Source organism: Sus scrofa, chromosome 9 (assembly GCF_054392235.1).
Source record: "Sus scrofa isolate SSC_HxYL_T2T_F1_AM1 chromosome 9, Sscrofa_HxYL_maternal_Yorkshire_Landrace_v2.0, whole genome shotgun sequence".
NCBI lineage: Eukaryota > Metazoa > Chordata > Mammalia > Artiodactyla > Suidae > Sus > Sus scrofa.
In genome coordinates, this window is record NC_139391.1 from 131,178,088 (window position 1) to 131,199,399 (window position 21,312).

The following is a 21,312-nucleotide window of genomic DNA, read 5'->3' on the forward strand; positions in this document are numbered from 1 at the left end:
TGATTTGATTTTTACACACCCTTATAAGATACACAACTTCAGTACATATAGTAATGGAAGAGGTTGTGAGGCCAATTTAATAATTTTGGATAAATTATCTTATTACCCAGAAAAGAATATGCAGCTTATTGAATATGGCTCTAAGACCATGTTAATTAAACAGGTTTCTGCAACTGGAGAACTTGGGGAATAATGGTAGGAATGTTGGAGATTATTTCTCTGTAGTTTGCTGTGTTCTTTGGATAAAAATTTCAGAGAATTTTGTGAAGGAATTTCTTGCCACTAATAGGGGTAAATAAGTATGAAAAGTATAGTGCATGATAAATGCTGGTAAGATCAAAGTTTCTCTGAAAATAAATTCTGGGGGAACAATTCAAATGGCTTTAAATATAAAAATAAAAATTCTGCTTCCTAGACAAGCTCAGCTAATGTTAGCTAAGAACAAAAAATCCAACCTGCCTCTGACTCTTCTTCCATTTTTCTCTTGAATCATATCCTATTTTTTCTGTGATGCTTTGTGTCTATGTTATCATCTGTTGCTAAGTCTACTGTCAAAAATTTCATGTTGTATTGACTATCACTTTCTAAATTTTTCAGATTTTTAATGCCTTTGGTAGTAGTATCTTTTTTCAAATTTTATTTTGGGTTCTAAAATGCTGCTTGATTTTTTACTAGTTACCTTTTGCTTAAGAACGCATTTTCTAGCCCTTGATTTTATATCTGTATATAAGAGCGTAAATAGACTTTTGATCTATATACTTCCCCCTTAGGCCTATTCATATAGTCCTTGGGAGGAGGAAAAAAATAACATTGTTGAATTATTTTGAGAATAGGATATGAATTATTCTAAGGATGCAATGCAGTTCAACTTGGTCCTAGTATTTACCCAAAATCTGCTATTTGGCTTCATCCCTGGCAATACTGAATAGTTGAATGGCTAATTCAACCACATTTCTTGATCTCTGAACCCAGGTGTGATCAATGACCTTGCTATTGTGTAGGTTATCATCATATGTAGTCAAGGTAACAGCATCAATAATATGAACAGTGCATAGCATCTAGATTTATTGTTAATATCTGAATATTTACTTTCAGATATTGGCAAGTATCCTGCATGTAACTTGTAGTGAAAATTTCTTTTGTCAAAAACAAAACATGTGGGACACAGTATATTTCAGAACAGCCTTGTCATGCATTTAAACAATGTTGTGTATATTTTATTTTATTTATTTTTTATTTTTTTGTCTTTTTGCTATTTCTTGGGCCGCTCCCGCGGCATATGGAGGTTCCCAGGCTTGGGGTTGAATCGGAGCTGTAGCCACCGGCCTACGCCAGAGCCACAGCAACGCGGGATCCGAGTCGCGTCTGCAACCTACACCACAGCTCACGGCAACGCCGGATGGTTAACCCACTGAGCAAGGCCAGGGACCGAACCTGCAACCTCATGGTTCCTAGTCGGATTCGTTAACCACTGCGCCACGACGGGAACTCCTGTAGACTCTTTAATGAGGGCCGTTCTGAGTAATGTGAAGGAATACCTCATTGTAGTTTTGATTTTCATTTCTCTAATAATTAGCAATGATGAGCCTCTTTTCATGTGCCTCTTGGCCATCTGTATGTCTGGAGAAATGTCTGTTTAGATTTTCTGCCAATTTTTGATTGGGTTGTTTATTTTTTTGTTATTGAATTGTGTGAGCTTTTTGTATATTTTAGAAGGCCGCTAGCACAGATCCACTGAAGTCGGGTCCCAGGACTGTAGAAGTCATGGCTCTGGACCCGCTGTGGGAGCTGAGGAGGCAGCTCAGACCCTAGCTGGACCCAGCCTCCATGTCTGTGTGCTCCCAGAGCCCACGGATGCTAAGGCCAGACCTGACCCAGCAGAGGGACCACCTATTGTCTATTTGGATGTCCCTCAGGTGCTGAATTTACAAAGCCAGCAGAGGAGGTGTAAATCTGCAGCTTATGTAGCTCTCGGGAGAGGTTTCAGCACTGCTTCCTAGGTCGTACAATCCTTGGGGCTCAGCTTGGTTTCAGCCCCACCTTTGTACATAGATAACCTGTTGGTGTCTGCTCCCAGGGCCTGCCAGGGTGGCAGTTGGTGCAGGAGCTGGCCAAGATGGCAGCTGTGGCACAGGAGCCTGCCCTGGCTGGAGCCTGGCTAGGAGCCTGGGCAGGTGGGGCTGGCATGTGCAGAAAGAGGCTGCTGTGGTGCCTGCTCTTCACATGCCACTTAACAGTAGCAGTTCACTTCTGTGGAGGGCCTGGTCCTCTGTGAACACTCCTGGTTGTGATCTTACCACACTCCAGCTCCTTCAGGCTGTCTCTGCGTAGCCAAAGCAGGCTTCTTCCCCAGTCTGTCCTTTAAAAAGCCCCTCCGCATACCAGTGGATGCGTGTTTCGCGGGCCCTCTGTGTAGGTCTGTCTGTTCTGCCTGTCACAGAATGGTTCTGGCACTCTCCTCTGAACCTCTGAAGCTCCTTTTCTGTCCCGCTGATCTTGCTGGAAGGGGGCTTCCCAGGGTGTGGGAACCAGCTTCAGCTTCCTCCCTGTCCTGCTTCTCTCTTTCTTTTTTCCCCTTTAGTCCTATGCAGTTACGTGGAGATCTTTCTTATCCTTTCAGGTGTTTGAGGTTTTCTGCTGGTGTTCAGTGGGTGTTCTGTGCGAATTATTCCATTTGTAGCTGTATTTTTAATGTATTTGTGGGAGGAGGTGAGTTCCACATCCAGCTACTCCACCATCTTCATTGCCCTCAAATAGGAATTTAAAAATGCTCAGAGAACTACAGCATCCTATTAAAATTTTTCTTTTGTTTGTTTTCTTGATTTTTCTTTAATACATTTGATGTCTTACATGAGATACTGTTAAGTGCCAAGCAAGGTCCTATTAAAGTTCTATTTTGTTACATATTAACAGATAAATAATGATAGGCAGTTTCTTTGTAGAAAGAGATAACAAAGAAAATAAAACCAGATGAAGACTCAGGTGAAACACGTATAGAAATTCTGAGATGTTTATAGTTTGCTCTTGCATAATTAATTATTTGAGAAGTCACTTACTTACCATCTCTTTCTCCTCTTCTGGACGTAAGCTAATTGCGGGTAAGGACTGTATTTGATGTGTCCTCCCCTGCCTCTCAGTGCCCATTTAAAAGGTACTCAAGGATTTGCTGATGTAAATTCATGGTTGTCATTCATCAAATATTTTCTCCTTTCTTTTTTTCTTTTTCGGGCCACATGTGCAGCATATGGAAGTTCCCAGGCTAGGGGTTGAATCAGAGCTGCAGCTGCTGGCCTATGCCACGGCCATAACAATGGGGAGCTGACCACGTCTGCATCCTATACCACAGCTCACAGCAACACCTGATTCTTAGCCCATTGAGCAAGGCCAGGATTCTCATGGGTACTAGTTGGGTTCCTTACCACTGATCCACAACGGGACTGCTTGATTCCTGCTTAATACTATGTCAACATGTGCGGTTATAGCGTTGAAAACTTTGATAAACATCATTTGAAATGGCTATTATTGCCTTTCATATTTGATAGAAAGATATGTTTCTTGGTCATTTCCATAATTTTAGTGTTTACCTTGTACCTCATTTTTTGCTATCATAAATAATCCTGAATTGAATATTGTTATTTTTTAGTCCATTTTGTTGTTTTTTTTTTTTTTTTTTTTTTTACCGTGGTATAGATTTCTAGAGTGGGAACTATTAAGAAGTCAAAGAGTAAGAACATTTTTAGAATTCTTTTTTTTTTTTTTTTTTTTTTGTCTTTTTGTTATAGGGCCGCACCCACGGCATATGGAGGTTCTCAGGCTAGGGGTCTAGTCAGAGCTGTTGCTGACGGCCTATGCCAGAGCCACTGCAACGCCAGCTCCGAGCCACATCTTCACCTACACCACAGCTCACAACAACGCCAGATCCTTAACCCATTGAGCAAAGCCAGGGATCAAACCCACAACCTCATGATTCCTAGCTCAGATTCGTTCCGCTTCACCACGATGGGAACTCCTAGAATTCTTAATTATGTCAAAATCCTTTGTGGAACTGTTATAACGTTTCGCATTTTCACTAGCAACAATTTTAGAACCTCTTGCCAGTATTTAATTTTTTTTTTTCCTTTTTGGGCTGTATTTGCTGCATATGGAATTTCCCAGGCCAGGGACTGAATCCAAGCCAGAGCTGCAACCTATGCCACAGTTGCTGCAACACCAGGTCTGCTGTGCCAGGCTGGGAATTGAACTGGTGCCTCCACAGAGACAAGCCAGATAATTAACCCACTGTGCCACAGCAGGAATTCCTAGTGTTATTTTCAAAGCATTGTTAATTTGATAGAAGAAAATGATGTGTTATAATTAGCATGTCTGGGACTACTAAGGAAGTCTAACTTTTTTCCCCAAAATGTTTATTAGCTCTTCCTTTTTTCTCTTTCGTTAATTTTTTGTTTATGTCTTGTTCTAGGGTCTTAGCACTTTTTCGTGAGCTTTTTCTTTACTGAGGCTAATAAGGTGTCACATATATAGCAGATACTATTTCCTAGTTCTTTTAATTTTATTTTTTTAATATGCTAAAGTTTTAAATAGTCGCTTACATTTATTATTTTCCTTTGTGATTTTTCTCACTGCTATTTAGTTCAGGAAGTTCTCTATGAAGAAATCAGATAGATATTTCCTTTTCCCCTGTGTTTTTTAAGTATTTAATATGAAGTGTAGTAACTATGGAAATAATAATTATTTTATACTTAAGTGTTTAATGTATTTGGAATCATGTCATCTGGTATTATATAAGGCTGTAAATTTGTGGGTTTTTTCCCCCCAATTAGCAAGCCACTTATTCCAACACCATTCGTTGAGTAATCCTTTCCACTTCATTCTTGCTGTAGCTATTTCTTACTTTTATGAATTTCATGTCAGACTAGTTCTTTCATTTCCCAACTAAAATGATGCAGTGCACTGTTATGTATAATCATGTTTAATTATACTGTAACCTAGTTTTCTGTGCTACTTTACAGCCTAAATGTAGAAACTGACACTCCAAGAAGGAGACCAAAAATCAGTTCTTCATCACAAGGACTTGTTAAACTCCAAGAAACATACTCAAATGATAATCAAATTATTATGCAGAGTCCTTCTACAAGTGGAACTAAAAAAGATATAAATAAATATGTAGATTTTAAAGATATTAAATTGACAAATGTTAAGAGTAAGCTGGACCATGGAATTAAAAACTTTAGCAGTCCTAAGATTGCCAAAGATGTGAAACCTAAAGCTGAAGGCCAAGCAAGTGAAAAAAAATGGCCTCATTTACTTGCTCAGAGGGAGAAGACGAAGGAACTCAAGAAAGAAAGGTACAATAAATTTAGAGACAGTTCTGAAAAATATGTTTTGGAAAAATGCAAGAGAATTCAATTTTCTCAGGATCATAATTCCAAGAGGATAATTAAGGAACCCCTTGCATCTAGAAGAAGAAAGATCAGTTTCAAAATCCCAGTAAAATCTCGTGATACCCTCCAGAAGGTTGTAGAAGAAAACGTCTTCAGTTTATATTCTAACAAGTCAAAGACTAAACAGGAGAGAAGAAAATGCCTGGAAGACTCCCAGGTTTCATTAAATACGACGAGGCACAAAAGTGAACATTTATTTTCAGATTCCACGTATAAGCAGACTGTTCATGAATGGGAAGGAAAATATCATAAGCATCAAGAAAGTATTGTTTCAAGTTCTAGTGAAAACCTAACTCAGGTAAGGCAGTGCAAAATGAAGGATGTAGGCTTTAGCAGAGTCTTAATATAGTTGGATTTGAATTGTTTCTAGCATAGATTATTATAGAGGGCCGATTCTGTTTAATCAGGAAGATATGTGTTGATTCGTTTATTTTACCCGTTTAATTCCAACATCTTTAGGAAGCTATCCTGGCAATCATCCAGGATCCAAAATAGAAGGGAAAGTGTAAAAATGTAGAAAGAAGCAGCTACAGAAAAGCACTATAACGCTTTAAGTTCTTCTCTAACCCCAGGTACTGTAGAACATCCAGGAGTTAATATTCTAAATAGCTATTCCTTTCACAAATTATTTTTTGAGTGCCCTGTGTGCCAGGTATCACAATCATCGTCTCTGTTTTGAGAGACTTATATGAGGAGACACATAAACAACCACCCCATGGCTGATATCACCTAATATGGAAATACTTGTAGGGGATCAACATGGCCTTGGTACACTGGGGAGGATTAGCTCGAGAAGGTTTATTGGAGGTGATAACATGTAAACTGAGAACTAAAGCCTGAATAAGAGTTATTCAGGTAAAGACAAGGTGGATGGGGTTGGAGAAGCAGGATGTTCCAGGCAAAGGGAATTAACATGTACAGAGATGAAGGCTTTAGAAAGCCTGGCACATTTTTTTTTTTTGTGCTTCTAAATTGTGCAGTAAATCAGCATTTGTGTACTAATTTGAGAACTTAATTGCTATAGCCTTATTTCTATGGCAAATAAAATTATCTTTAAGAGAACTTTTAGAACTTCAGAAATTCTGAAATTTAGAGACTGATTATAAACAGTGGTGTTTAAGCGTACCCGCTTTCATGAATTTGGACCATAGACTGCAATATAAGATACTTCCTTTGAAAAACAGTTTTAACTAGAAGGGCCAGAAGAGCTTGAGAGAGAATACACTTTGTTCACTGAACTTGAAGGGGTCCAAAGAGGGAAAGAATTGATTTTGTTCTTTTTATTGCTTCCTTAAAGAAAACTCCAGTTTTCTTTTTTTGTGTGTATAGTTTTGTTTTGTTTTGTTTTGTTTTTTTTTTTTTTTTTTGTCTTTTTAGGGCTGCACTGCTGGCATATGGAGGTTCCCAGGATAGTGTTAGAATGAGAGATGCAGCTGCTGGCCTATACACAGCCACAGCAACATCGGGTCTGAGCCGCATCTGCGACCTACAGCACAGCTCACAGCAATGCCGGATCCTTAACCCACTGAGCAAGGTCAGGGATGGAACCTGCGTGCTCATGGATGCTAGTCAGATTAGTTTCCGCTGAAACATGATGGGAACTCCAGAGACTCCAGTTTTCTTCTTGTGCTGTATAACTAGTTCTCTAGAGTAAAATACAAGAAAGGAATCTGAATTTTCTAGTATGTTCACTGAACATCTTTGTATCATTGCTTGGTGTTCCCTTCATGCTGTGTATCTAAGGACCAGTATGAGAAATCCCTTTACTGCATCTTACAGATTTTTTTTTTTCTCTCTGTGTAGAAATAATACACAAACCGGAAGAAGTACATAGCGTGAATGTTAAGTTCTGGAAGCAATTTTTGCATGATTACTTTCCAGGTTTTGGAATTAAAACTCTTTTAGTCCTTTGATAGTAGTCTTATCTGACTTAGTCATTCAGAAACAAGAGCAACAAGTAAATATTGTTCTTATCTTGAATATATTTAGCATATACTTGACAGTAGCTGATTATCTTAATATTATGTTTGTTGTTTTGTTTTCTGCATAAATTTCTCAATAGACAATTATCTTCCTAAGATAGTTATACTTTACAAAGAAAATTGTATTTTTTTGATTTAGTTCATCCTGTTATGCTTTCCTGAGAAAATGACTTCTGTTGTTTTGTAGTTTTATAGTCTTTGATATAGATCCCTTAGTTTGTACCTTCACCTTACCATTGCCAACTAATGTTCTAGAGATTTATAATTTATATGCCACTTTTATAAATGGTATCCCAGGAGTTTCCATTGTGGCTCAGTGGTTAACAAACCCGACCAGTATCCATGAGGATGTGGGTTCGACCCCTGGTCTCGCTCAGTGGGTTAAGGATCTGGTGTTGTTCATGGCTGTGGTGTAGGTCACATGGCTTGGATCCATCGTTGCTGTGACTGTGGTGTAGGCTGGCAGCTACAGCTCTGATTTGACCCCTCGCCTGGGAACCTCCATATGCTGTGGTGCAGGCCTAAAGAGACCAACTAAAACAACAACAACAACAAAAAATGGTATTCCACTTAATTCTTACAAGTCTGTGGGGTAGAAACTCATCAATTTGATTATCAAACATTAATTAAACTTACCCATTATATTTCTGGTACATTTCTAGGTTTTGGGGACTTAGAGATAAAAAGAAGCTTTTTACCCTCAAGAAGTTCTCAAGGAGGTTAATTAGTAGTAAACAAATAAAATTGCAAATACAGTGAAACAAATGTTAGAACCCTAGGAGTTTGGCTGGTGTTAGTATAGATTTGCAAGTGATTTAAGGAAGGGCTTATTTAGGTGGAAATATTTTTTTTTTTTAATCTTTTTTTTGTCTTTTTAGGGCCCGTGGCATATGGAGGTTCCCAGGCTAGGGGTCCAATTGGAGCTGTGGCCACCAGCCTACACCGCAGCCACAGCAACTCAGGATCTGAGCCACCGCTGTAATCTACACCACAGCTCATGGCAGTGCCGGATCCTTAACCCACTGAGCAAGGCCAGGGATTGAACCTGTGTCATCGCAGGTGCTAGTTGGGTTCGCTAACTGCTGAGCCATGATGGGAACTCCCAGGTGGAAATTCTTAAGCTTGGTATTGAAAAATGTGTACAGCAAGGAATAGAAGTGTTGTCCGGCTAGGGGAGAGGACTGGTGTGTCGTACTGCCCAGAGTTGTGAAATTGCAGGGCAAGAGTGTACCTGAGCACCTAAGTTGTTCAGTTTGAGTTGATATGAGATGTGTACAGAATCTGTAAGAGAGGAAGTTGGAGAGGAACCCCGGGTGCAGACAACGGATTACTTTATCTCTCATAGGATAGATTTTCTTTAATTTTTTTTGCTTTTTTAGGGCTGCTTTTTCCATGGCATATGGAAGTTCCCAGGCTAGGGGTCCAATTAGAACTACAGCTGCCAGCCTACACCACAGCCACAGCAACGTGAGAGCCAAACTGCATCTGCAACGTACACCACAGCTCACGGCAACACCAAATCCTTAACCCATGAGCAAGCCAGGGATTGAACCCGCAACCTCATGGTTCCTAGTCGGATTCATTAACCATTGAGCCACAACGGGAACTCCAGAATTTTTTTTTTTTTTTTTTAATTTATGCTGTAGATAGTTCAGAGCAGTGGAACCAGGGAAGCATTATAATCAAGTTTTTAGTTTGGAGTCACTCCAGCAGATAAAACCATTATTACCCTCTTTATTGTTACTCTCTTGTCCTCTACAGGAAGGCTTTATTCCAATGTGTGTATTTAATGAAGGCAAACAGTTAAATGCTCATTAAGACTCTTTTAATAAGGAGATTTTCAGGGACAACTGACATGAACTTTTCTGGATTTGGAGGTGATAGAAAAATACATTGAAATCTCTGAAAGTGACCTGTGGTCAAAGGATCAAAGGGCAGTAGTGACCTAAGTGAAAGAATGAAAATGCTTCGACTGTCAGGGATCGCAGGCAGTTCCGTAATAATCTCTAGCTTGCTTGGCACCCCTTGGTTGACAAGAACCTAAAGATCTAGTGAAATTTAACATTGTAGAGGGGGTTATAAAATCCAGGGTCGTGGAATAGTAAACCTGTTACAGACCTATGTACATGTGAAGGCTGATGTTGGGAAGTTAGTGTAGAAGTTGAATTCCCAGTAAAGCAACATATGATACCTTTGTTTAAAGAGGGTCTGTAATTTATATACAATCTCTTGTAATATATATTTGAGTTCGTGGTTATCTTGGAGAATTCTTAAAAGATGATTTGGTTTGGTAGTAACTTTTGCTGAGTTCCCTGTCTCCTGTATGTAGGGTCGGGTAAGACTGGTCCACTCAGAAAAAATGCTAGTGAAAAACTGAAATTAGAGAGATTTTCGATCTCTGCTAACAGACAAAATATAAAACACATATCTCTGGTGCTCTACCCATAAATGATACGTTGTGCATTTTTCAGCCTGTCTCCTCAGCCATGTAATAATCTTTGAGTTCCCTTTGTTGTTTTGTCATGTCACTTATTTTATTTTATTTTAATTTAATTTAATTTTCATTTTTAGGGCCACACTCAGGGCATGTGGAAGTTCCCAGGCTCAGGGTTGAATCGGAGCTGCAGCTACTGGCCTACACCATAGCCACAGCAATGTGGGTTCCCTAACCCACTGAGCGAGGCCAGGGATTGAACCTGCATTCTCATGGGTACCAGTCCAGTTCATTAACTACTGAGCCATGACAGGAACTCCCTGTCATATCACTTTTAGAAATGGCTCAGTCACTCCTGGATGAAAATTTCTTACCACTAAAGGCCAGCCTTTGCCATGGTTGTTCTATTAGGGACACATGTACTTTTATTCTTAGAACATGAGTATTTTTAGAAATATATATGAATGAGTAAATCCTAAAGAATTTCTGCCATGTTTCATAACTTAATAAATAAAACTTTTCTATTCTAGGGGCAATTTCAGCTCTTGGGCGCATTTGACAACTGACTTGAAGGAGCAATTTTTGATTGTTTAGGTTGAGGGGGGGTGAGTATCTAGTGGGTAGAGGCCAGAGACACTTCTAGACATCCTACAGTTCATGGAATAGTCCCCCGCAACACAAAGAATTATCTGATCCCAGATGCCAGTAGTGCCAAGGTCGAAAAACCTTAAATTCTTCCTTCTTAACTAATAAAATCACTTTTCATTTCAGAGTTTTGAAGCACCATGTTCTTCAGTGTCACCTGAAAGTATTCAAGATGCAGATGAAGAGGTTACTGATATATTTATTTACTTTGAATATTTTTAATGCAATTAGGTCAAACAGTTCCTAATTTAATAAAAAAGACTGTAGGAACATTGGTAGTATGAAAACAACAATGATGGTTCTATTTAATTCAATACCTAAGTTTTTATGAAGTCATGAAAAACTATTTGGAAAAGTATTTACATTTACTTGGTCACATTTTGGTCTTTTTTTTTTTTTTAATAAGCTCTGATCTGTTTTGAATAAAGAGCATGGAGTCTATGGCTCATGAGTTACATGAATTTTGATGTAATGTTATGTTTTTGCATCTTTATGCCTTTGTTTGCCAAAATGCAATTTGGTATTAACATGTTTTTCCCTTATTTTTCTAATTAGCAACAAGATGAAAATGTTCAGTGAAAATGAGAGCACATGCATATTATTTTTTATCTGCTGCTTCCTTTCTTAGCTATTATCTCCTGGTTGAACCTCATAGAATTATTGCATAGAACTTTATGTTACCTGCTCCTAAATTAAAATTAGATTCGTCGAACACTGTTTTTCTGTTTAAAGGAGACTTTAAAACTGTACTGATTGCTGTTTATTTGTGACAGTCAGTTTTATTTTTCTGTCTTTTGGGTCAGAGCCCCTTGATAGAAGAAAGACTTCTCACCTGTGCTCTAAAGTTAGATTATATTTTATTTACACCAGAATAAGTACATCAGAGAACTATATCCCTGAAGTGATAGGGTATTAAGATCTAGATTTCAGTTTCTTTTTTCTTTTTAGGGCCACACCTGTGGCATATGGACGTTCCTAGGCTAGGGGTTCTAATTGGAGCTGCAGCTGCCAGCCTGTGCACAGACAAAACAGTGCCAGATCCAAGCAGCATCTGTGACCTTCACTGAAGGTTGTGGCAATGTGGGATCCTTAACCCACTAAATGAGGCCAGGGATCAAACCCACATCCTGATGGATACTAGTTGGATTCTTAACCTGATAAGCCACAACAGGAACTCCTAGATTTCAATTTTTTATAATTCATAAACAATCTTAGAAATCTGAAAAAAAATACTCATCATCCAGATAAAAACATTTGGCTCTTCAGGTACTTTGAAATGAGAATTATTTTGAAAGTCTATTATATACTCAATTCTGTATGGGGTTCTTCACATTATTTCATTTAATCCTAACTAAAAGGACATGGGTGTTTAATATTTCTATTGTGTAGTAAACTCAGACCTGTGGTTTTTAAATAATATGCTTGTCTGAAGTTGTAGAAATAGTAAAATAATAGAGGAGAGCTGTTATAAAAACTTTGTGTATGCTTATAAACCTGTATTCTTTTATGATTTTTTTTTTTGCGGGGGGTGGGGGATGCACCCCACAGCATATGGAAATTCCCAGTCTGGGGGTTGAGTTGGAGCTACAGATGTTGGCTTATACCACAGCCACAGCAACACAGGATCCGAGCCATGTCTGTGACCTGTACCACAGCTCACAGCAGTGCTGGGTACTTAATGCACTGAGTGAGGCCAGGGATCGAACCCACATCCTCATGGATCCTAGTCAGATTCTTTACCGCTGAGCCACAACAGGAACTCCATAAAATCTGTCTTCTATTCTTTTAGCATGTGGCTGCTGTCTTTTTGTAAATTTTTTTCTTTCCGCAAACTCTCACATTAAATATGTTAGTTAAGAATTAATTGATTTCCTTTATTAATCTGCAGAGAAAATAATTCAAAATATTTTATTATGAGTCTTTTGCAATTTAGATGCAGATAGTCGAAGAGCTTCATGCTGCACGTGTGGAAAAAAGTGTGGATTTACCTGTGGTTCCACCTTCTGGAGAGTTAACGAATATGGAGATTGACGTGGTGGAAGATGATGTGCATTCCTCTGCTGGTACACCCTATATGTATATGATAATGTTTATGATCGCCTATGTCTTTTTAAGAATTAGTATGATAACATTCAACTTTTATAACATTTAGACAAAAAATGTTAAAATGTGCTCTTTCGAAATAAGCATGGTATATTTCTTTTAGCTATAGGAATAAGGTCTAAGATTTGTCTTAGCATCATTTGTTTTATATATCTCCCATTATTAGAGTTTCTCTTTTTGCCAAGGGGCAGTAATCAAAGTTATGAATTGTCTTGTATTCTTGCTCTTACGCATAAGTTTTAATTTCAACTTTGCAAAGCACTGATCAGAAATAATGCAAATTGCTCAAAGGTAATTATATTCATGGCTTTCTTATTTATATAGTAGAATTGTGATTATTCTTACCACTGAGAGAAATAATGATAAATATTTTCCAAAATATGTTGGTATACTGTTTTGACCTGTATTTGTAATGATAGTAATGTTATATTACATTCATGTTACATTTTTCAAATTATTGTGTTTTCTAGATGTTTCTCATATAGCCCCATGAAATAATGCTAGAATTGTTTTCTTTTTTTACACGTTATTTATCTCTTCAGTGATATTTCAGAGTATATTAAAATTAGCTTATCATTCCTGATTACATAACTACCAGTGATATGGTACAGATTTTGGCAGCTCAGTTACTGCTGGTACAAATTAGTTTATGATTTAAAATCCACCTATAAGCAATATATAGTGTTCTACTGGTAGATAATTAAACATTGATTACTGTTCTTTCTCTTAAGAATGTTATAAATGCATTTTTGTTTTTGTTGTCTAAAGAACTGCCTTCTCTTAAGAAGGCTATCAAAGTTCTATGGTACCAACATTTTAGTTATTAGACAAGTCCATTATTGAATGTCACAAAATCTTCACTTTGTTCTTTTTCTTTAGCAAATACTGCTTCCGACAAAAAGCTTCTGCTTGTTATTGACACAAATATTCTGATGAATCATCTCAAATTTCTTAGAATTTTGAAGACAACAGAAATCGCAGGTATTTATAAAATGTGTTTACTGATTCCGATTTTTCTTATTTGAGGTGGTATTTTATATTATCAATGATGTGAGTTTTTTCCCCTGTACAAACTCATTTCCATTTGGGGACTTACCATATGACTCACAACATACGTAACTACTTGGCATTGCTTCTGCAGTGGTTGTAGCTTGATCTATTTGGATATGCTATTATGAATACATAGGTGTATATGTGTGTATATATATACACACACACACACAGAGACACGCATATAATAAGGCATAATCACCTTAAATTTACAAAAAAGCCTTTACAGGTTAACCTAGCTTTTAAATTTATTCTTCTTTGATCTCCAGTAGTATTGTGTGTATGTGTGTGTGTGTGTGTGTGTGTGTCTGTGTCTTTTTGCCTTTTCTAGGGCCGCTCCTGCAGCATGTGGAGGTTCCTGGGCTAGGGGTCTAATCGGAGTTGTAGCTGCCAGCCTGCTTCAGAGCCAGAGCAATGTGAGATCCGAGCCGTGTCTGTGACCTACACCACAGCTCACGGCAACACCGGATCCTTAACCCACTGAGCAAGGCCGGGGATAAAACCCACAACCTCATGGTTCTTAGTCGGATTCATTAACTGCTGAGCCACAATGGGAAGTCCTAGTATTTGTTTTTGTAACATTCTCTTGACACATCTGTTTTTAGTTTCTGTTTTTTATGTTTTATCCTTTCTTTTAGATTATGAGTTTAAATCTTTCAGTTCTCCTACAGCAGTTTGATTTAGTAGCTCAATAAGTATTTGTTGACTTCTAAGAAATCTTTTTATTTTTAGGCTTTGACAGACTTGTGTTGATAATTCCCTGGGTTGTTGTACAAGAGTTGGATCGTATGAAGGCAGGAAAATTATTGAAACATGCCCAGCACAAAGCTATACCTGCAGTTCATTTCATCAATGACAGTCTCAAAAGTCAAGATAAAAAGCTTTGGGGTCAGTCCATACAGCTTGCATCTCAAAAACTTTGTGAGTATTGTTCTCTCAGGGTGCTTCCTGATTAAAATTTGTTTGTATTCTGGCTTATTATTGAAGGGAAATTTTAAATATTTTGATATTTAAAATTTAGAAATATTACTGCAGGAGTTCCCGTTGTGGCTCAGTGGTTAATGAATCTGACTAGGAACCATGAGGTTGCGGGTTCGATCCCTGGCCTTGCTCAGTGGGCTAAGGATCTGATGTTGCCGTGAGTTATGGTGTAGGTCGCAGACGCGGCTCGGATCCCGCATTGCTGTGGCTCTGGTGTAGGCTGGTGGCTACAGCTCTGATTTGACCCCTAGCCCAGGAACCTCCACATGCTGCAGGAGCGGCCCTAGAAAAGGCAAAAAGACAAAAAAAAAAAAAAAAAGAAATATTATTGCAGTGTGAAATGGCAGGACATAGTGATGCTTTGGGGTATTCTTTTAGACTTGTTTGGAGGTCTTTGGTTTTTACTTTTCTGCTTTTCAGACCTTGTTAGGTTATATCCGTATTTCACAGATAGTGACTGTATAGCTTTGTGTGCATATTTATCTAAATTAGAGTACTTTGGATTCTTTTTTTAAAATATTATGTTGAGTGATGAGGCCAGTAAGAGGTCTAGGTTTCTAGTCATTACTATCCATAGTTAATATAATACAGAGGCAGGCATTGTTTTCCTCTGGTTTGTCAGAACCTGTAATAGGAGGTATTTTTGTAATAAAGGTCTATAGATTTTCTCCTGATTTTATTTTTTCCCGTATTGGTTTTATTTAAGTCATTTAAAAATAAGGCTTGGAGTTCCTGCTGTGGCACAGTGGGTTAAGAATTCTCTTGTGATAGCTTGGGTCTCTGGGGAGGTGTGGGTGCGATCCCTGGCCTGCACAGTGGATTAAAAGGATCCTGTGTTGCCGCAGTTGTGGCATAAGGTTGCAGCTGTGGCTTGTATGCCGTTCCTGGCCTGGGGACTTCCATATGCCACAGGTGTGGCCATAAAATAAAATTTAAAAAGTAAAATAAAGTTAGTCTTAGAACCTAATGTGCTCTTCTTGTTTTAATGCTTGAATTGGTATTACTTGATCTTAGTTTTGTTAAATTGCTCTTTTAATCAAAGATTGTAGATATGTAATAGACTATATAATTGTCTGTCAGATAAATCTTTTATGTTTCAGTGTATCATTGTTGTCTGTCAAACTGATTATCCAAAACATTCTTTATATAAAATCCATTGTACTTAATACATTTATTCTGTCAATGATTTTATATTCTTTAGAAATATCTTTCATTTTTATTATAATAAAATTATATTTTATAGTCTAATGATAAATTGAAATTCTCATAAAAAACTTAACTCAGGATTATTGAGTAAAATTAAATACTTGTTTGGAGAGAAGTGAACAAAATAATCTTTAATTACGCTTTACATCTATCAAGCACATTTGCCTCCAGCTTATTTAATAATTGATTATTTTCCATGTATTATTTTCTTTTACATAATCATTGAGTATTATAACAATGTTTTTTTACACAAGCATTTTACATTAAAAAAAAATGCCACAAATTGAATACAGATAGCCCATGTTAAATAGCCTTAGTTGACCATAGTTTCGGTGTTGTCCTTATTCTTTTCAAAATTGTATTTATTTGATGTGGTATATATTATGGTGAGAAGAGAATAGGATTTGAAATCTGATCGATCTGGTTTATAAGCAGACCTGGGAAAGTTAAAGGTGAGGAAACTGATTAAATGAAATTGGAGGAAATAACCTCCAGGTGAAAAAAATAGTTATGGTAAGGTCTTATCTATGTGGGTTTGATTACAGAAACTAATGAAGTATTCTCTAAATAATGAAAAAAAATAGTTGTGAAGATTGGTTGAGTTAATATACTAAAGTACTTAATGGTTTATGGTTTAAAGTAGAAAAATTATTCTTTTGTGTCCTCTTATATGTAAAGATTATACAGATTGATTAGAAAAACTAAAAATCCCTTTCTCCTAAATGGACAAAGATTATTAATAGGTAATTCACAAAAGAAGAAGTACACCTAGTCAGCCCTTTTGTTCAAGGCAAATATTTTCCTGTGTGCTATTTTAAATATTGTTAATTTCTTATGTGTAAAGACTTTTCTTTTTTTAAAATTTTTGTCTTTTTTTGTCTTTTTTCTACAGCTGCACCTGTGGCATATGGAGGCTCCCAGGCTAAGGGTCTAATTGGAGCTCTAGCCGCCAGCCTATGCCACAGCCACAGCCACAGCAAGACCAGCTCCAAGCCGCGTCTGTGACCTACAACACAGCTCATAGCAACGCCGGATCCATAACCAACTGAGCGAGGCCAGGGATCAAACCTGCAACCTCATGGTTCCTAGTTGGATTTGTTTCTGCTGTGCCGGGACAGGAACTCCGACTTTTCATTTTTATCTTTTCCTTGTCCCCTTGTTATTTCTTTTTATTGCTTCTAGGTTTAGAAAGGTACTCCTTGCAATACCCAATAGGAACACTTACAGCGCTCAGAGCTGGAATATGTATTAGTAACTTTTCAGAAGAGCAGTTTACCAGTGTCTATCGAGAAGCCTAAAGAGATGATTCTCTTTCTAGAAATTATTCTAAAGAAGTAATCAGAGATGCTTACAGTGATTTATGTAAGTAGTGTTCATGATAGCATGATTTATACAGCAAAAAATTAGAAGCATCCTGACTGTCTGACACTTGGAAAAGTTACATAGAATGCTATAGCCACATGAGAGAATACTGTACTTTGAAAAATGTTAATGATATTAAACAAAATAGGATGTTAAAAGTTATAAGGAGTTCTCATTGTGGTGCAACATCGTTGACACTATTGTACAACAACCATGTCTCGGTGGTCCCAGGACACAGGTTTGATTCCTGGCCTAGCATAGTGCGTTAAGGGGATCTGGGGTTGCCACAGCTGCAGTGTAGGTCACAACTGTGGCTTGGATCTGGTCCCTGGCCCGGAACTCCATTTGTGGTGGGGTGGCCAAAAACGAAACCAAAACAAATAAATAAAAAATAGAAGATTATAAAGTAGAATCCTAGATTTCTTAGATTAAGTCAGCCAGAGAAGGACAAATGTTGCAAAAACCACAGCCAGAGAAAGACAAATGTTACAAAACACCACCCAGAAATTTGTCAGATTAAGACAAATCTAGAATCCCAGATATCTTAGATTAAGTCAGCCAGAGAAGGACAAATGTTACAAAAAATCACCTAGAAATTTGTCTCATAGTTTTGAAGGCTAAGAGTCTAAAGTCAAGGTGTCAGGCATTTCCATTGTGGCTCAGTGGGTTAAGGACCTGACGTTGTCTCTCTGAGGATGTGAGTTCGATCCCTGGCCTAGCTCATTGGGTTCAGGATCTGGCGTAGTTACAAGCTGTGGATAGGTTCCAGATGCAGCTCAGATCCGGTGTTGCTGTGGCTGTGGCGTGTAAGCTCCAGCTGCAGCTCCAATTCCAATCCTGGCCTGGGAACTTCCATTTGCTGCAGGTGTGGCTGTAAAAAGAAAAAAATTTTTTTTTTAAATAATGAAATCAAGGTGTCAGTAGGGTTGTTTCCTTCTGAGGGCTGTGAGAGAAAGATCTATTCCAGACTGCTCTTGGCTTGTAGATTGCCTTCTCCCTATGTCTCTTCATATCATCTTCTCTTTCTGCATGTCTGTCTCCAAATTTCCCCTTTTTTATAAGAATACTTGTCCCATTGGATTAGGGCTGACACTAATGAACTCATTTCAACTTGTAAAAAACAAAAACAAAAAACCCACAAAAGAAACCAAAATAGGATTTAAAAAAACATAAAGTGCAATCCCAAATTTCTTAGATTATGCATATATACTTACAGATAGTGAATATTAATATTGGTTATATTGAGCTAGTAGAATTATGAGTTATTTTAATTTTCTTTATATTTTCTGAATTTTCCAGATTTTCTATAATTATTTTATTTTTGTAATTAGATAAAAATAGTTAAAGGCAAAAATAAGGTTTTTGTTTTTCTGATACCTCCCACACCATTTGTTCCATCATTTTTATTATATTTTTCTTGAATCATTTATTTGCCAAATACTTGTACCAGACACTGTTCTAAGTGTTGAGGCTACAACACTGAATGAGGCATATAAAGCCTGCTGTTGAGAATCTTTAATTTTTTTTTTTTTTTTTAGTTGATCCTGTGGCATGCAGAAGTCCTGGGGCTGGGAATCAGACCCAAGCCACAGTGGTGACAGTGCTGGGTCCTCAACCCGCTGGGCCATAAAGGAACTCTGAGAAACTTTAATCTATTAAATCTTAAAAGTCATATTAACTATAATTTATACAGAATTTATTTTGCTGTCAAATGTGAGTAGAGCTGATTGCTGTTGAGGTGTCATTTAAGCCGAATCTTAAGTAATAAATATTTACTACTTAAGAAGCACTCGGTGGCAGTTCCCTGGTGGCCTAGTGGTTGGGACTTGACACTTTTCACCACAGCGGCCAAGGTTCAGTCTTGATTTGGGAACTAAGATCCCACATCATGTCACTGCATGCAGAAGCACTTGGTATAACCATATATTGGGCCAAGTGTTTCATATGAATTTTCTCAATCACCCTAATGAAGCAGTTGGCCCCTTATTATATGTCTAGTAAGTGGGAAAGAAGGGATTCAAACCCACATCGGTCTGTTTCCAGAGTCTGTTTTGTTCACTTTTGACAGTTCCTCAAGCAGGTGCTCAAAAATATGTTTTGAAAAAATATCTCTTGAATATTCTTGTGGTTTTATATGTGTCTTTCTGTCCCATGTACCCTAGAAAAAAGTGACAGAACAGGTAATCTTGAACTTTGATACCTTTAGAGCAGTTACTATGCACTTTAAACCTCCTTTCATTGGCCAAATTGCTGAAGTTTACCAGTGATTTTGAGCTGCCCATTTTGTATTATTGTGGTATTCACTCTGTGAGCTAAAAGCAGGAAAATTGGCTGCTGTAATAAATGCCTGTCTGACTTCCTGGTTGTCTGAGGAAAGAACTGAATCATGTCTCCCTCAGGCTCCTGCTGTGAGATCAGTTGAGTTCTGTCTAGACTTCATCAGGAGATTTATGAGCCCCCATAGAGCTTGTCTTTGAATATCCAATTATCTAGCATAGGGACCTAGTGCAAATTAGACCCTATATAATATTTATTGCATGAATGAATGAGTTTTCTAATTTGAAACTTTAGAGGACTAAGTAATATAGGCCAACAGATGAGGGAGAATAAAGGTTATAATCTGGGAACAAAAAGTTGTGGCTCAATGGCCAATATGTCTTGAATTTTACTAAGAGACTTACCAAGGACTTAAATCAGTCTTTAAGTTTAGACTCCGAAGATTCCTATCCAGATACAGGTCTGGGGTGTAGTCCTGCCATCTATATTATTAGTAAGTACTCCCAGGGAGTCCCGAGGCAAGTAGTGTAAGGACTTAACAAGAAACATTACCTTTGGTCCTATTTCTACACATTACATTATTTTCACAAAACAAAAACAAACCTTTGCTACACACTTTAAGGCTTGGAGAATGCCAGAGGACACTACGTCAGCCACTAATTAACGTTCGTTGGAAATTACTTTCTGTATTCTCTTCCTAGGACCTATACTGCCTTCTCCCATACAGCTATCTCTAAATGTTATTACTTACAGGGTAAGAAAAAGCAGACACGTGAACATGGTTCTGTTGCTCGCACCACAGTTGCTCATTATTTTCAGACTCCTTTTATGTTAAGATAATTTGAAGCATGATGTAATCATCTAATTTACTTGTAATTTCCAGGTGGCTCAACTGAGACTGTAATTCATAGCTTTTGGTTTCTAACATGGCACTTAACCTACTGGTCACATTTTTTTCCTTTGGGTTTATTACTAGGCGTATCCTATTCCATTTTAGTAGTAAACTAATCACTTTATTAAACTTACAGCTATATGCTGCCTGAATTCTTGATCCAGAATTTTCAAGGCATTGTTTTTGCTGTTTCTTAGTTTCTTCTTTTCATTTAAAAAGTTTTCTTTATTTTAGATGATTCAATTTGTAAATACGGCCTAGATTATTTTCAGTTCCCAGATTTTTACTGTGCTTATTGACTGTGGCTTTTGCTAAATTTGCAGATGGATTGAGTGATGAGAACAATGATGATCGTGTATTAAAATGCTGTCTTCAGTACCAGGAATTATTCCCTTGTTCTCTTGTTATTTTGTGCACGTGAGTTTCATGGTCATTTTACTCTTTTTTTTTTTTTTTTTAAATAGCAAATTTTACCAAAGACTTTTTAAAAATCATACTCTATCTACCATACCAAAGATCAGAAACATACATAATTTTCTAAATCCACCAGTAAGCATAGTCTATCTCACATTCTTATAATGTCCAAATTATGGAAGAATAAGATTTGAATCTTATGATATTTCAATTTAATTTATATGGTATTCAGAAAACTTTTGAAAATGCGGAGGAAAGTCAACTTACTATCCGAATAAAATAGTTTAGAAATAAAAATCTGACATTTTAGGTCATGAGGCAGGAGAGTTAATTAATTAATTGATTAATTGACTTGTAAGGAAGGGCTGGTTTATGCTGCTGTTATGTCCTGGATACCTGTTACAGTTAGAGTTGGAATTCTGGATCTACCACTTACCAGCTTTGTGCCCTGGAAGGTTGCTTAACTTAGTGTCCTTGTGTGTAAAATATAGGGAGAATAACAATATCTGCCTTATGAGGTTATTG

The 21,312-nt window shown here is 37.4% G+C and overlaps 1 protein-coding gene across 16 annotated transcripts in view; it reads left to right on the forward strand.

Moving 5' to 3' along the window:
• The window catches only part of SWT1 (SWT1 RNA endoribonuclease homolog), a 104,399-nt gene that overhangs the window by 7,431 nt on the left and 75,656 nt on the right, over positions 1-21,312 (forward strand). For 11 of the 16 annotated variants that reach the window (XR_014816495.1, XR_014816494.1, XR_014816497.1 and 8 more), the window contains exons 5-10: positions 5,010-5,739; positions 10,629-10,688; positions 12,436-12,565; positions 13,485-13,586; positions 14,388-14,576; positions 20,697-20,790. Coding sequence is in view for 7 of the 16 variants with exons in the window: in XM_013979933.3 (XP_013835387.2) it covers positions 5,010-5,739; positions 10,629-10,688; positions 12,436-12,565; positions 13,485-13,586; positions 14,388-14,576; positions 20,697-20,790 (1,305 nt within the window). In the remaining 9 variants the exon portion in view is untranslated. Of the gene's footprint in view, positions 1-5,009; positions 5,740-10,628; positions 10,689-12,420; positions 12,566-13,484; positions 13,587-14,387; positions 14,577-17,024; positions 17,205-20,696; positions 20,791-21,312 lie in introns of those variants that run through there. The other 5 variants (XR_014816500.1, XR_014816501.1, XR_014816502.1 and 2 more) reach the window with 3 other exon arrangements.